Here is a 12,460-nt window from a genome sequence, read left to right as displayed (position 1 = left end):
TTGACAGTGGGGATAGTGTGTTCAGGGTGATGAGCTGTGTTGCTTTTACGCCAAACATAACGTTTTGCATTGTTGCCAAAAAGTTCAATTTTGGTTTCATCTGACCAGAGCACCTTCTTCCACATGTTTGGTGTGTCTCCAAGGTGGCTTGTGGCAAACTTTAAACAACACTTTTTATGGATATCTTTAAGAAATGGCTTTCTTCTTGCCACTCTTCCATAAAGGCCAGATTTGTGCCATATACGACTGATTGTTGTCCTATGGACAGAGTCTCCCACCTCAGCTGTAGATCTCTGCAGTTCATCCAGAGTGATCATGGGCCTCTTGGCTGCATCTCTGACCAGTCTTCTCCTTGTATGAGCTGAAAGTTTAGAGGGACGGCCAGGTCTTGGTAGATTTGCAGTGGTCTGATACTCCTTCCATTTCAATATTATCGCTTGCACAGTGCTCCTTGGGATGTTTAAAGCTTGGGAAATCTTTTTGTATCCAAATCCGGCTTTAAACTTCTTCACAACAGTATCTCGGACCTGCCTGGTGTGTTCCTTGTTCTTCATGATGCTCTCTGCGCTTTTAACGGACCTCTGAGACTATCACAGTGCAGGTGCATTTATACGGAGGCTTGATTACACACAGGTGGATTGTATTTATCATCATTAGTCATTTAGGTCAACATTGGATCATTCAGAGATCCTCACTGAACTTCTGGAGAGAGTTTGCTGCACTGAAAGTAAAGGGGCTGAATAATTTTGCACGCCCAATTTTTCAGTTTTTGATTTGTTAAAAAAGTTTGAAATATCCAATAAATGTCTTTCCACTTCATGATTTTGTCCCACTTGTTGATTCTTCACAAAAAAATACAGTTTTATATCTTTATGTTTGAAGCCTGAAATGTGGCAAAAGGTCGCAAAGTTCAAGGGGGCCGAATACTTTCGCAAGGCACTGTATCTATATCCACATTAAAATGAGTCCTATATCGACATAACCTGAAAGGCCGCTCAGCAAGGAAGCCACTGCTCCAAAACTGCCATAAAAAAAGCCAGACTACAGTTTGCAACTGCACATGGGGACAAAGATCATACTTTTTGGAGAAATGTCCTCTGGTCTGATGAAACAAAAATAGAACCGTTTGGCCATAATGACTATAGTTATGTTTGGAGGAAAAAGGGGGCGGCTTGCAAGCCGAAGAACATCATCCCAACCATGAAGCAAAGGGGCGGCAGCATCATGTTGTGGGGGTGCTTTGCTGCTGGAGGGACTGGTGCATATCATACAAATAGATGGCATCATGAGGAATTAAAATTGTGGATATATTGAAGCAACATCTCAAGACATCAGTCAGGAAGTTAAAGCTTGGTCGCAAATGGGTCTTCCAAATGGACAATGACCCCAGGCATACTTCCAAAGTTGTGGCAAAATGGCTTAAGGAAGCTGTGCCACCAGAGACTCTGGGTTGGAGCCCAGGCTCTGTCGCAGCCGGCCGCGACCGGGAGGTCCATGGGGCGACGCACAATTGGCCTAGCATCATCTGGGTTAGGGAAGGTTTGGCAGGTTGGGATATCCTTGTCTCATCGCGCAGTAGCGACTCCTGTGGCGGGCCGGGCGCAGTGCACGCTGACCAGGTCTCTAGGTGTACGGTGTTTCCTCCGACACATTGGTGCGGCTGACTTCCGGGTTGGATACGTGCTGTGTTAAGAAGCAGTGCGTCTTGGTTGGGTTGTGTTTCGGAGGACGCATGGCTCTTGACCTTCGTCTCTCCCGAGCCCGTACGGGAGTTGTAGCGATGAGACAACAATTGGATACCACGAAGTTGGGGAGAAAAAGGGGCTATTTTTAAAAAAATAATAAAAACATTTTTTTTTAAATGGCTTAAGGACAACAGTCAAGGTATTGGAGTGGCTATCACAGAGCCCTGACCTCAATCCCATTGAAAATTTGTGAGCAGAACTGAAAAAGCATGTGCGAGCAAGGAGACATACAAACCTGATTCAGTTACACTAGCTCTGTCAGGAGGAATGGGCTAAAATTCTCTCAACTTATTGTGGGACGCTTGTGGAAGGCTACCTGAAATGTTTGACCCAAGTTAAACAATTTAAAGGCAATGCTACCAAATACAAATTGACTGCATGTAAACTTCTGACACACTGGGAATGTGATGAAAGAAATTAAAGCTGAAGTAAATCATTCTCTCTACTATTATTCTGACATTTCACATTCTTAAAATAAAGTGGTGATCCTAACTGACCTAAGACAGGGAATTTTTACTATGATTAAATGTCAGGAATTGTGAAAAACTGTGTTTAAATGTATTTGGCTAAGGTGTATATAAACTTCCGACTTCAACTGTATATTTCCATACTATGCGGTTGGAATAATACTGTTTAATTGTGAAAATTATGATAATGCCCTTTTAGTGTAAGAGCTATTTGAAAAGACTGCCTGAACGTTCAGCCTGTTTTGGTGGGATGGTGTTTGGCCAACCTGGTGACATCACCATGCTGTAAATTAGTTAATCAGATCAAATTTTATTGGTCACGTACACATGGTTAGCAGATGTTAATGCGAGTGTAGCGAAATGCTTGTGCATCTAGTTCGGACCGTGCAGTAATATCAAGCAAGTAATCTATTTCACAACAACTACCTTATACACACACAAGTGTAAAGGAATGAATAAGATAAGCAATGAATAATATATGGATGAGCGATGGCCGTGCAGCATAGGTAAGATACAGTAGAGTACAGTATATACATATGAGATAAGTAATGTAGGGTATGTAAACATTATATAAAGTGCCATTGTTTAAAGTGACTAGTGATACATTTATTACATCCAAACTTTAATTATTAAAGTGACTAGAGATTTGAGTCAGTATGTTGGCAGCAGCCACTCAATGTTGGTGAGGGCTGTTTAACAGTCTGGCCTTGAGATAGAAGCTGTTTCTCGGGCCCAGCTTTGATGCACCTGTACTGACCTTGCCCTTGCCTTCTGGATGGTAGCGGTGTGAACAGGCAGTGGCTCGGGTAGTTGTTGTCCTTGATGATCTTTTTGGGCTTCCTGTGACATCCGGTGGTGTCGGTGTCCTGGATAGCATGTAGTTTGCCCCCCGGTGATGCTTTGTGCAGACCGCACCGCATCTGGAGTGCCTTACCGTTGTTGGCGTTGCAGATGCCGTACCAGGCGGTGATACTGCCCGACAATTGTGCATCTGTAAAAGTTTGTGAGTGTTTTCGGTGACAAGCCAAATATGTTCAGCCTCCTGAGGTTCACCACGCTGTCTGTGTGGGTGGACCATTTCAGTTTGTCCGTGATGTGTACGCCGAGGAATTAAAACCTTCCACCTTCTCTACGAATAATTGTTTGGCCGAAATGATTTGATATTGAGATGAAAACGGCTGCATTGGATCTTTAATCCTCAAAGAGGTGTCTGGTTAATACTCTGTCAGCTGTTTTATTACGTAGTTCCGCCAATCTCCAAGTCAACTGTAGGCTGAGTGAAGCTGTGGAGAGGATGGCACTGACCCTATTCTGCTGTAATGAAGCAGCTTCCGGGCACAGGGCACCAGCAGTAAACATGGCGGAGGAGCTGTTGGAAGCGGTGGAGAGACTTCAGTCTCGGCTCTGCGAGAACTTAGAGCCTCGCAAGGTAATAATCGAAAGGCCCAGAATGAAATGGCAAGGTTGAAGCGGATGACTTGCGCCCCATAAAATGTTTTGAAATATTGTCGCATGGGAGGTAGTTCCGCTAATGTAGGTAGTTGCTGCTTTTTCTAAGAGCACGTCACGATATGTAGCCTAGCCAACTAACTGGGTTTCTTAACCATAGTTCATGTTAAGTTTAACCTAGTCCTCGAGCTACCTGCCGAGTCCGCAGAACTGTCCTTTATGCCATGGAGTTATTGTAGCTAACGGACATTGCCACTGCTAATAAAGTGCTAATAATGTAGCCAGCTAGCTAGTGTTAAAGAAACAACCACAAAAAGCGAAAGCGAAGAGCGGGCATGGCTAAAAGGGATCCAGCTTTTGTCAAATTAACGTCAGATTTGATTTTTCGTAGCAGATTATGAGAATTTACGCAGCAGGTTAGAATTGACGTAGTAGGTTAGGCGGATTATGTTGTTTGGGAAAGGGGTTTAGAGTGAGTTTAAATGTAAAACATTTCAACTTTTGACGTTAATTTGACAAAAGATGGATTATGTCTAGACATGACCCCACAGCGATTGTATAAACTCCACAATCGAGCAACAGCAGCACGGGCCTAGTTATTAGATTGTTGCACTTCACTCAATGGATCAGTCCAAGTTTAAGGACAACAACAATACATTTGGTCGTAGTGCCGTACTGTGATATCGGCTGTGTCTCATTGAACAAAGCAATCCCTGCTCACACTGCCATGTCGTGGTGGGTTTTTGTCAGCTGATCAACTTTAGTAAACACAACCACCTCTCCATATATGTGTAGTTAGCCTACCCCCACAACCCCCTTCAAATAGGCCACGGCATATCTTGATGACTCCATGACTGTGCAATTTAGGCAAAATTGGACTACACAAATATGAATCAAGCAAAGTCTGAAAGTACTACACAGTTTGACAGCCTACAAAGTCAAACTACCCGTAAGCCTACACTTTTACACATACAGCGCACACTTTTACACAGTAGACAAATGTCATCAATACTGTGATTATGTAAATATTGTTATGTGTCTTTATATTTCCATTCATTCAATGATCAACAACCTTGAATTAACCTGACCCGTTACCTTTCACAAACTATATCCTTCCCTTTGGCATACCTGAATTGTGTGCACTTTGCTAATGTGCAGACTGTTTGGCTCTTCTCAGAATCAGGCAAGCTAGGTCGATCAGTGCAGAGGATGTAGTAAGCACTCTGTAAATCTTCTGTATTGGTGCTATCTAGCTCCAGAAGACCCTCAAAAGGCTGGGGGAGCTGCCTATGACTGTGGATATCCTTGTGGTAAGATTTTGGAAACAGTGTATGCTCATGTCATGCTTATTCTTTCGTTAGTGCAAAAGTGATGTATCTCTTTCTTTAGTCTCCAAGACTGCACACATTGATTGCATTGCACCATAGTTCTTCACTCACCGCAGTGTTATTTAGAAGAGGAATCCAAGTACAGGCTCTGGTTTTGCAGCAGGATGATGTGACCCTCTGCTCTACAGGAGTTGATTGTGCTGTTCAATATTGTCACGCAACCTTCAGAGCATGCTCACTTCCTTTTTATGATGGGCAATAGCGCTAATATGGTCTGTTTTATGTGCACTACTAAGTGTACAGGCCTGCTCACTTAACCATTAGAGTGCCTGAATCTATACAAACCACCCACGTTGCTCTCCAAACATGACCCACACGACACCAGTGTCAAAAATGGGTGAGTACTGATAATGAGGACACCCGACTACTATCTATGGCATGCTTATATTTTATTCTCGCCGGTGCAGGAAACTGGAGTAGGAAAAACTGTGAATTCGTTCCGGAAACATGATCTTGCTGGAGATCTTGCGAAGAGCCTTGTGGCCAAGTGGAAGAAACTGGTTCCCACCCCATCTGCTGAAAGGTACGTTATTACTGAGGGATTGGGGGACTTCTTCTGATTTGTCTTCTTCGTCTTTTTCTCAGCGTATCGTCACCTGAATTCTACTGAGGTGTAGCTTTGTTTTTGTTCTTCCTCACAGACCCGGCAACGCCAAGGATGTACGGACACATGCGCACCCTCACAGCTCTGAGGGAAGGGACGTAAGCCACAAACGTGTCCGGGAACTATCCCCAGAGGAGCCTCCTCATGTAGAGGAGGAGGATGAAGAGGAGGAGATGATGATAGAGGAGGAAGAGGAAAGAGGCTACCGCACCAACTACTCCCCCTCCCCCCCTCAGCACCACTACAGCCCCCCACAGCTCAGCCACGGTGGCCAACGAGTGGGATACCAGTCTGAGGGCTACGAGAGCCCCATGGAGGAAGAGCCAGAGCCCGCGCCCAGCCTCCTTCACAAAGAGGTCCGACACACCAAACCACACAAAGAGCCTGGCAGGGAGCATCACGGTTCCCACGGCGACCGGGACGAGGAGAGGCGGCGACGTCATGTCCAGGCGAGTGGCGGTGGCGAAGGGAAGAAGCGCAGCGCGGAGAGGGAACCGCAGCACACTGGCAAGGCCTCCAAGCACAGTCGGCACTCCACTCCGCACGAGAGCAAGAAGGACAAGAGAGGTGGAAGTGATGGTGGGTGTGCTGCCAACTGAGTTGGCTGAGAATTTCGCTGTGACTTCTGTGTCATTATGACATTTACAGAGAGGGTGGTTCTCAAATGACAGCCTATTCCATAGATGCCTCTTTCAAGCTTTGAGTCAGTGTTGGGTTGCTGGCTTGTTAATAGATGGTTTTCCAGTCATGTATTATTTATTTAACCATGTTGGATAATGAGAACCATTTTCCCATTAACCTGTTCCCTAAAGATGTGGGTTGTCTCTCACCCACTTCTCTCTTTAAAAAAAACGACATCCCATTAACATCATTCCCTCCTTGTTCTCCTTAATCTCTAGGGAGGTCACGTGAGCCTAGGGACTCCCCTGTATTAGTCCAAGTGACTGAGGAGCAGGCAGAAGAGGCATTTGATACCCCCACCATGTCGTTTGAATCCTTCCTCACATATGACGCCCCTACGCCCACTAAGAAGAAGAAGAAGCCCGGCAGCAGCAGTCGGCCCTCCTCCCACCACCACACACCTCCTCGTCCGCCTGTCCTGCCCTCGCCTGCTGCTCCTTCCTCCTCCAAGGAGTCCAAGCCCAGCAAGGCCAACGGGAGCCGCAGCAAAAGGGCTGATCCAGCCCAGAACCCGACAGCAACGACTCCGGTGCCTGGGAAACGCCGGAAGGTAAGAACAGACCTCACAGACCTACATTCTTCTCGCAAGATGCGTATGTTCAATTGGAGAATGTTATATTTGCTGTCATATTTTGGGCTGCGGGACAGTAAGTCCTTACAATCCACCTTCCTGTATGTTTTTATTAACCAGGTGCCCTGACCCTGATGTTCTCATTATGAGAGTCCTTGTTCTCAGGTTCTTGACTGAACTCTTTCTTTTAACTCAGGTGGTCGAGGTTGTGTCCACGCTTCCTGATATCTCTCTGCCGGCCATCCAGCCTTTCTACAGACCTCTGCCTTCCATTGATCTCACACCATTGTCTCCTCAGCGGCGTAAAGGTACTTATTGTTTTTTTATGTTGGTTCTTTCACACTGTGTGGGTGAGTTCTAATGTCCATACAAGTGTACAACTGAGAATGCATTGGTTCATTCTATGTAGTATGCTAGTGTGTAAGTACAGTTTGTGTGTTGGACTTGTCTGGACTTTGGGGACATTTGTACATTTGCGTTTATTCTCTAGGCCTAATACATTTAGTTGTGATTGTCAGCAATTTTTCATGTTTAACTTTTGGCTTCTTTCCTGCAGGTCCTGTGTCAAATGACGCCGAGGAGGACACCGGCTTCACTGGGAGACGCTTTAATTCTAAAATGACGGTCTACTCAGGTTCAAAGACGTCCTATCTGCCTAAGATGATGAGTCTGTACGAGCAGTGCATCCGGGTGCTTCAAAACAACATTGACTGTGAGTGTTGTCTCCTAGCGACACTGTGAATGCCATGTAATGGCGTCGTTATCATAATGCTTAGGTTTTATTTCAGTTTCTGTTACCACATTTGGTTAGTTTAGTCAAGTGTACATTTTTTGTTAATGTAGTACACCTAACATCTCTCAAAAGAGAGAAGGCAAAGGCATGGATCACTGAACCCATTTTATAATGGGCTGTTGTTCAAACACCACCAACTTAATTGTCTTGTGGATTCTTGTGGCTGCTGATCCACTTTCTCACGGTTTTAAAATAATTTAAACCAAAACTAAGAGCAACACGTGACTTCCTCTTTAACATTACACCCACATTGAACACTGACTGTTAGTGTGACTGTTATGTATTCTAACCACAGTGCTGTCCATGCTATATCCACGCTATCATTCTTTATCTGCGAGGTACTTAACACCCTGCTGATTGTGTGAGTCTCTGTATAATGAGATGCTTACTGTATGTTTTTTTTCCAGCAATTGATGAGGTGGGAGGTGTGCCATTTGAGATTCTGGAACCAGTACTAGAGCGATGCACCCCAGAACAGCTTTACCGCATTGAGCAGTGCAATCAGGTAACACACACACACACACACACCCACAATCAAAGTAGCGTCTCACACATGAACGCACAAACCGTCACCCAGTACGAGATGGTCAGTGAGCATGTCGTACACAAGCTGTCATACTCTGCCAAGACACACTGTATACCAGGAACAACCTAGGTGAAGTGTACAAACAAAAACGTGACTCCTAACTGTTAGGCTTTGAACAATGAATGGTGTTTACTCTCCCTACTAAATTGTAGGATATATTTCATGTAAAAACGTGATCAATTTGAACCCTTTTTCTTTTCCCCTCAGTGTTTTATGGAGGACTCTGATGAGCTTTGGCATCGCCACTGCCAGCGGGACTTCAAGCGTGAGACGCCCCAGGAGTACGAGTCGTGGCGGGAGATGTACCTGCGGAAGCACGACGAGCGGGAGGAGCGCCTTCGCAAGCTCACCCAGAACATCAGTTCGGCCCATGCCAATAAGCCCAAAGGTTCTTTCTCTACATCCTATCTCTGAGCTGAATTCTACTATAATGTAGTTATTACTAGGAGTTATTGTTATCATCAATGAAAGTGTACAGAGGGTGTTGATTTTGAGTGAGAATGTGTTTTATGTGTGTGTATTTTTCCTGGCAGGTCGACAGGTTAAAATGGCATTTGTGAACTCCGTCGCCAAACCTCCGCGTGATGTCCGCCGGCGACAGGAGAAGTTTGGCACCACAAGCACCTCCACTGCCAGTTCCACCGCAGCTGCAGCTCCGATCAAGTATGTGGACACTAGTGTGCATATCACTATCACACACTGCATAGTAGTGCACACTCTTCATGTTGGCACTTCCATGTTTATTTTTTCCTACTTACATTTCCATATACGAAGACATGATTGGCTGAGTGGTAACTTTATTTGCTAACACGTAATTCAGACTCTCAAACTTATTCTCAAAGGTCCACTAAATCATATTTTAATCTAGAAATTGACCGTTCTGATTCTATGTGAATTGTTGCAATGTCATCATGGGGAACCAAGTTCACGCAGAGGGGTTACGATTCCTAACGTACATTGAATTAAAATGCGAAACTCGCCCTGACGTGTTCTGGACTATCCGACCTTGCAGGATGACACATAGCTTCAGGGATGCCAGAGTAGCCAGAGATTTTGTTAAACAGAAAGGGCAAGAGAGAGAAGCCACAGATTCTCCGGTGTTCAATCCGACAACTGGGTGAGGCTAGAAGAGCACATACAAACATTCTGGAATTTCTTTCATGTCCCCACCACCATCAAACAATTTGTTATATTGCCACTTACATTTTCATATATGCAGAAATGCTTGGCTGATTGCTAATTTAAGATGATATGCACTACATCATATTTGTATCAAATTTGATCCAAATATGTTTTGTTTGAGGAATGAACAGTCATAAGATATTAAAAAGGTTCAACACAATGGAGGATGAAATGGAAGAGACATTCTGACGTGTTCTGGACGTTCCGACCTTGCAGGATGACATTGTGAAAGCTAGGTGGGGAAAATAAAACGAGACAGTTGTTCAATCTGAGGATATAGCAGCTATGCTACATGAGTAAAAAAGAGCGCATAGAAACTTTCTTGAAATGTTCCTCGCATTGCTTACTAGTTTTCTGAGTATTCAGAGATGGCGCATATAATGCCCCCCAGATTTGAAAAACACTATTAAAACTATACTGTTTTTTATTTTATTTTTCTGTACACTGATTGGATTTACCTTCCTGTTTTTATTTAATTTTTTAGAATAAGGCCAGCCTTGTCGTATAGCTCTCACTCGGATGAGCCCAGCCACTCCTCCTCTCACGACAGTCCCCCTGAGACCTCTCGCTCCTCAGGCCCCAGTGGTGGGGGTGGCCCCAGCGCCAGAGACAACAAACCACAGGTCAAAAGTCAGTATCGTGTGTGTGTGTGTGAGAAAATAGGTTCAGATATTTCTATTAGACCCAACATGCATGTGAAACAAAAGTACTTTCCTGATTTAAAACGTGTTGACTTTAATCTCTGAGAGGACATGTCTGCGTGGTTAACTTTTCTGTTTTAAAATGTCACATCTGTTTGTCTTGCAGAAATCGCCCCCATGATGGCCAAAACTATCAAAGCTTTCAAGAACAGATTCTCCCGCCGATAGAGCTAGAGAGAGATGAATGTATGACGTGATTGAGAGGAGAGGAAGAGATTGTAGGAGCTAAGATCTTTTTAATTCAATGAATTATGGGTAATTTACAAATGCCCACCAGACATGTGCACACACATACAGTCGTGGCCAAAAGTTTTGAAAATGAATATACATTTTCAAAGTTTGCTGCTTCAGTGTCTTTAGATATTTTTGTCAGATGTTACTATGGAATACTGAAGTATGATTACAATAATTTCATAAGTGTCAAAGGCTTTTATTGACAATTACATGAAGTTGATGCAATGAGTCAATATTTGCAGTGTTGACCCTTCTTTTTCAAGACCTCTGCAATCTGCCCTGGCATGCTGTCAATTATCTTCTGGGACACATCCTGACTGATGGCAGCCCATTCTTGCATAATCAATGCTTGGAGTTTGTCAGAATTTGTGGGGTTTTGTTTGTCCACCCTCCTCTTTAGGATTGACCACAAGTTCTCAATGGGATAAATAAGGTCTGGGGAGTATCCTGGCCATGGACCCAAAATATCGACGTTTTGTTCCCCGGGCCACTTAGTTATCACTTTTACCTTATGGCAAGGTGCTCCATCATGCTGGAAAAGGCATTGTTCGTCACCAAACTGCTCCTGGATGGTTGGGAGAAGTTGCTCTCAGAGGATGTGTTGGTACCATTCTTTATTCATGGCTATGTTCTTAGGCAAAATTGTGAGTGAGCCCACTCCCTTGGCTGAGAAGCAACCCCACGCATGAATGGTCTCAGGATGCTTTACTGTTGGCATGACACAGGACTGATGGTAGCGCTCACATTGTCTTCTCCAGACAAGCTTTTTTCGGGATGCCCCAAAAAAACAAAATGGGGATTCATCAGAGAAAATGACTTTGCCTCAGTCCTCAGCAGTCCAATCCCTGTACCTTTTGCAGAATATCAGTCTGTTCCTGATGTTTTTCCTGGAGAGAAGTGGCTTCTTTGCTGCCTTTCTTGACACCAGGCCATCATCCAAAAGTCTTTGCCTCACTGCGTGCAGATGCACTCACACCTGCCTGCTGCCATTCCTGAGTAAGCTCTGTACTGGTGGTGCCCTGATCCCGCAGCTGAATCAACTTTAGGAGACGGTCCTGGCTCTTGCTGGACTTTCTTGGGCGTCCTGAAGCCTTCTTCACAACAATTGAAGTTCTTGATGATCCGATAAATGGTTGATTTAGGTGCAATCTTACTGGTAGCAATATCCTTGCCTGTGAAGCCCATTTTGTGCAAAGCAATGATGACGGCACGTTTCCTTGCTGGTAACCATGGTTGACAGAGCAAGAACAATGATTCCAAGCACCACCCTCCTTTTGAAGCTAAGGCAGCAGACTTTGTGAAAAATAATATTTGTGTCATTCTCAAAACTTTTGGCCACGACTGTACACACACACAGATTTTCTCCATTATTTTAGCGTTTCTTAAATACACACACAATTATGTCCTCCATTTTTAAATGTTCCCAGATAGACCCTGGCAAACAAACACACAGACAAAATATTTCAAATGCGAAACTAGTCATTTGTTACAAGTTCATACACTACAGAGGAACTCTGACACAGACAGAACTATGCTTTATTATGGTACGCATAAGTTAAGACATCAAATGACAGTGCTGTTACAGGCAGCATGTTTTTACGTACAATTGAATAGACCCATTTTATTCCAGTGCATCCACACCTTGTTTTCTTACTGTGTTCAGTGTTGAACCACATGTGCATCCCTACTTTTATCTGGTTCACTGTGATGAGTGAGGAATGAAGTGAGTGCGGAAAGAGGAAAACACAAAAAGGGAGAAAGAGGAGAGAGGAAGTGATAGGACCCTGCAGCTTCACTCTTATGTATTTATTTTCATCTCTGGGACCCCTGGCTCCCCCTGAACCTGGATCCAAATGGATGTGGATGAAATAGTAATTTTAATAGATTTTAATAAATGTTATATGGACATTTTCAATAAAATTGACGTTTTGCCCTCAAATGTATTCATGTTCTATTGTGTGTTGATGTTGAACTGAAAAAGAAAAACACTGCTCAAATCTAGCAAGGGAGCCTGTCCACAGTGCACTGAATAAGTTGCTGTATGTAAGTAGGGTACATT

At 44.1% G+C, this 12,460-nt stretch overlaps 1 protein-coding gene across 2 annotated transcripts; it reads left to right on the top strand.

The window, feature by feature from the left end:
• Nucleotides 1-3,269: 3,269 nt before the first annotated feature.
• eloa (elongin A) lies at nt 3,270-10,551 on the top strand. Of its 2 annotated transcripts, XM_024441742.2 has the most exons (12): nt 3,271-3,641; nt 4,915-4,971; nt 5,457-5,572; nt 5,691-6,232; nt 6,553-6,884; nt 7,102-7,213; nt 7,462-7,617; nt 8,106-8,203; nt 8,492-8,672; nt 8,818-8,947; nt 9,951-10,096; nt 10,274-10,550. In XM_024441742.2, the coding sequence occupies exons 1-12, from the start codon at nt 3,507-3,509 to the stop codon at nt 10,333-10,335; spliced, it is 2,067 nt and encodes a 688-aa protein (XP_024297510.1). In that variant the 5' UTR covers nt 3,271-3,506; the 3' UTR covers nt 10,336-10,550. The 2 variants fall into 2 exon arrangements, with proteins under 2 accessions (XP_024297511.1, XP_024297510.1); XM_024441743.2 differs by lacking the exon at nt 4,915-4,971 and having other exon boundaries at nt 3,270-3,641; nt 10,274-10,551.
• The last annotated feature ends 1,909 nt before the right edge of the window (nt 10,552-12,460 follow it).

Source organism: Oncorhynchus tshawytscha, linkage group LG13, assembly GCF_018296145.1.
Source record: "Oncorhynchus tshawytscha isolate Ot180627B linkage group LG13, Otsh_v2.0, whole genome shotgun sequence".
Classification (NCBI taxonomy): Eukaryota; Metazoa; Chordata; class Actinopteri; order Salmoniformes; family Salmonidae; genus Oncorhynchus; species Oncorhynchus tshawytscha.
The sequence above is the reverse complement of the archived record's forward strand: the minus strand, read 5'-3'. Positions and strand labels throughout refer to the sequence as shown.

Excerpts from the sequence above, each read along its gene's own strand:
- eloa (XM_024441742.2), top strand. The coding sequence starts at position 3,507 with ATGGCACTGACCCTATTCTGCTGTAATGAAGCAGCTTCCGGGCACAGG. Across the intron at positions 7,618-8,105 it reads GCTTCAAAACAACATTGACT|CAATTGATGAGGTGGGAGGT; the intron begins GTGAGTGTTGTC and ends TTTTTTTTCCAG. Across the intron at positions 8,204-8,491 it reads GCATTGAGCAGTGCAATCAG|TGTTTTATGGAGGACTCTGA; the intron begins GTAACACACACA and ends TTTTCCCCTCAG.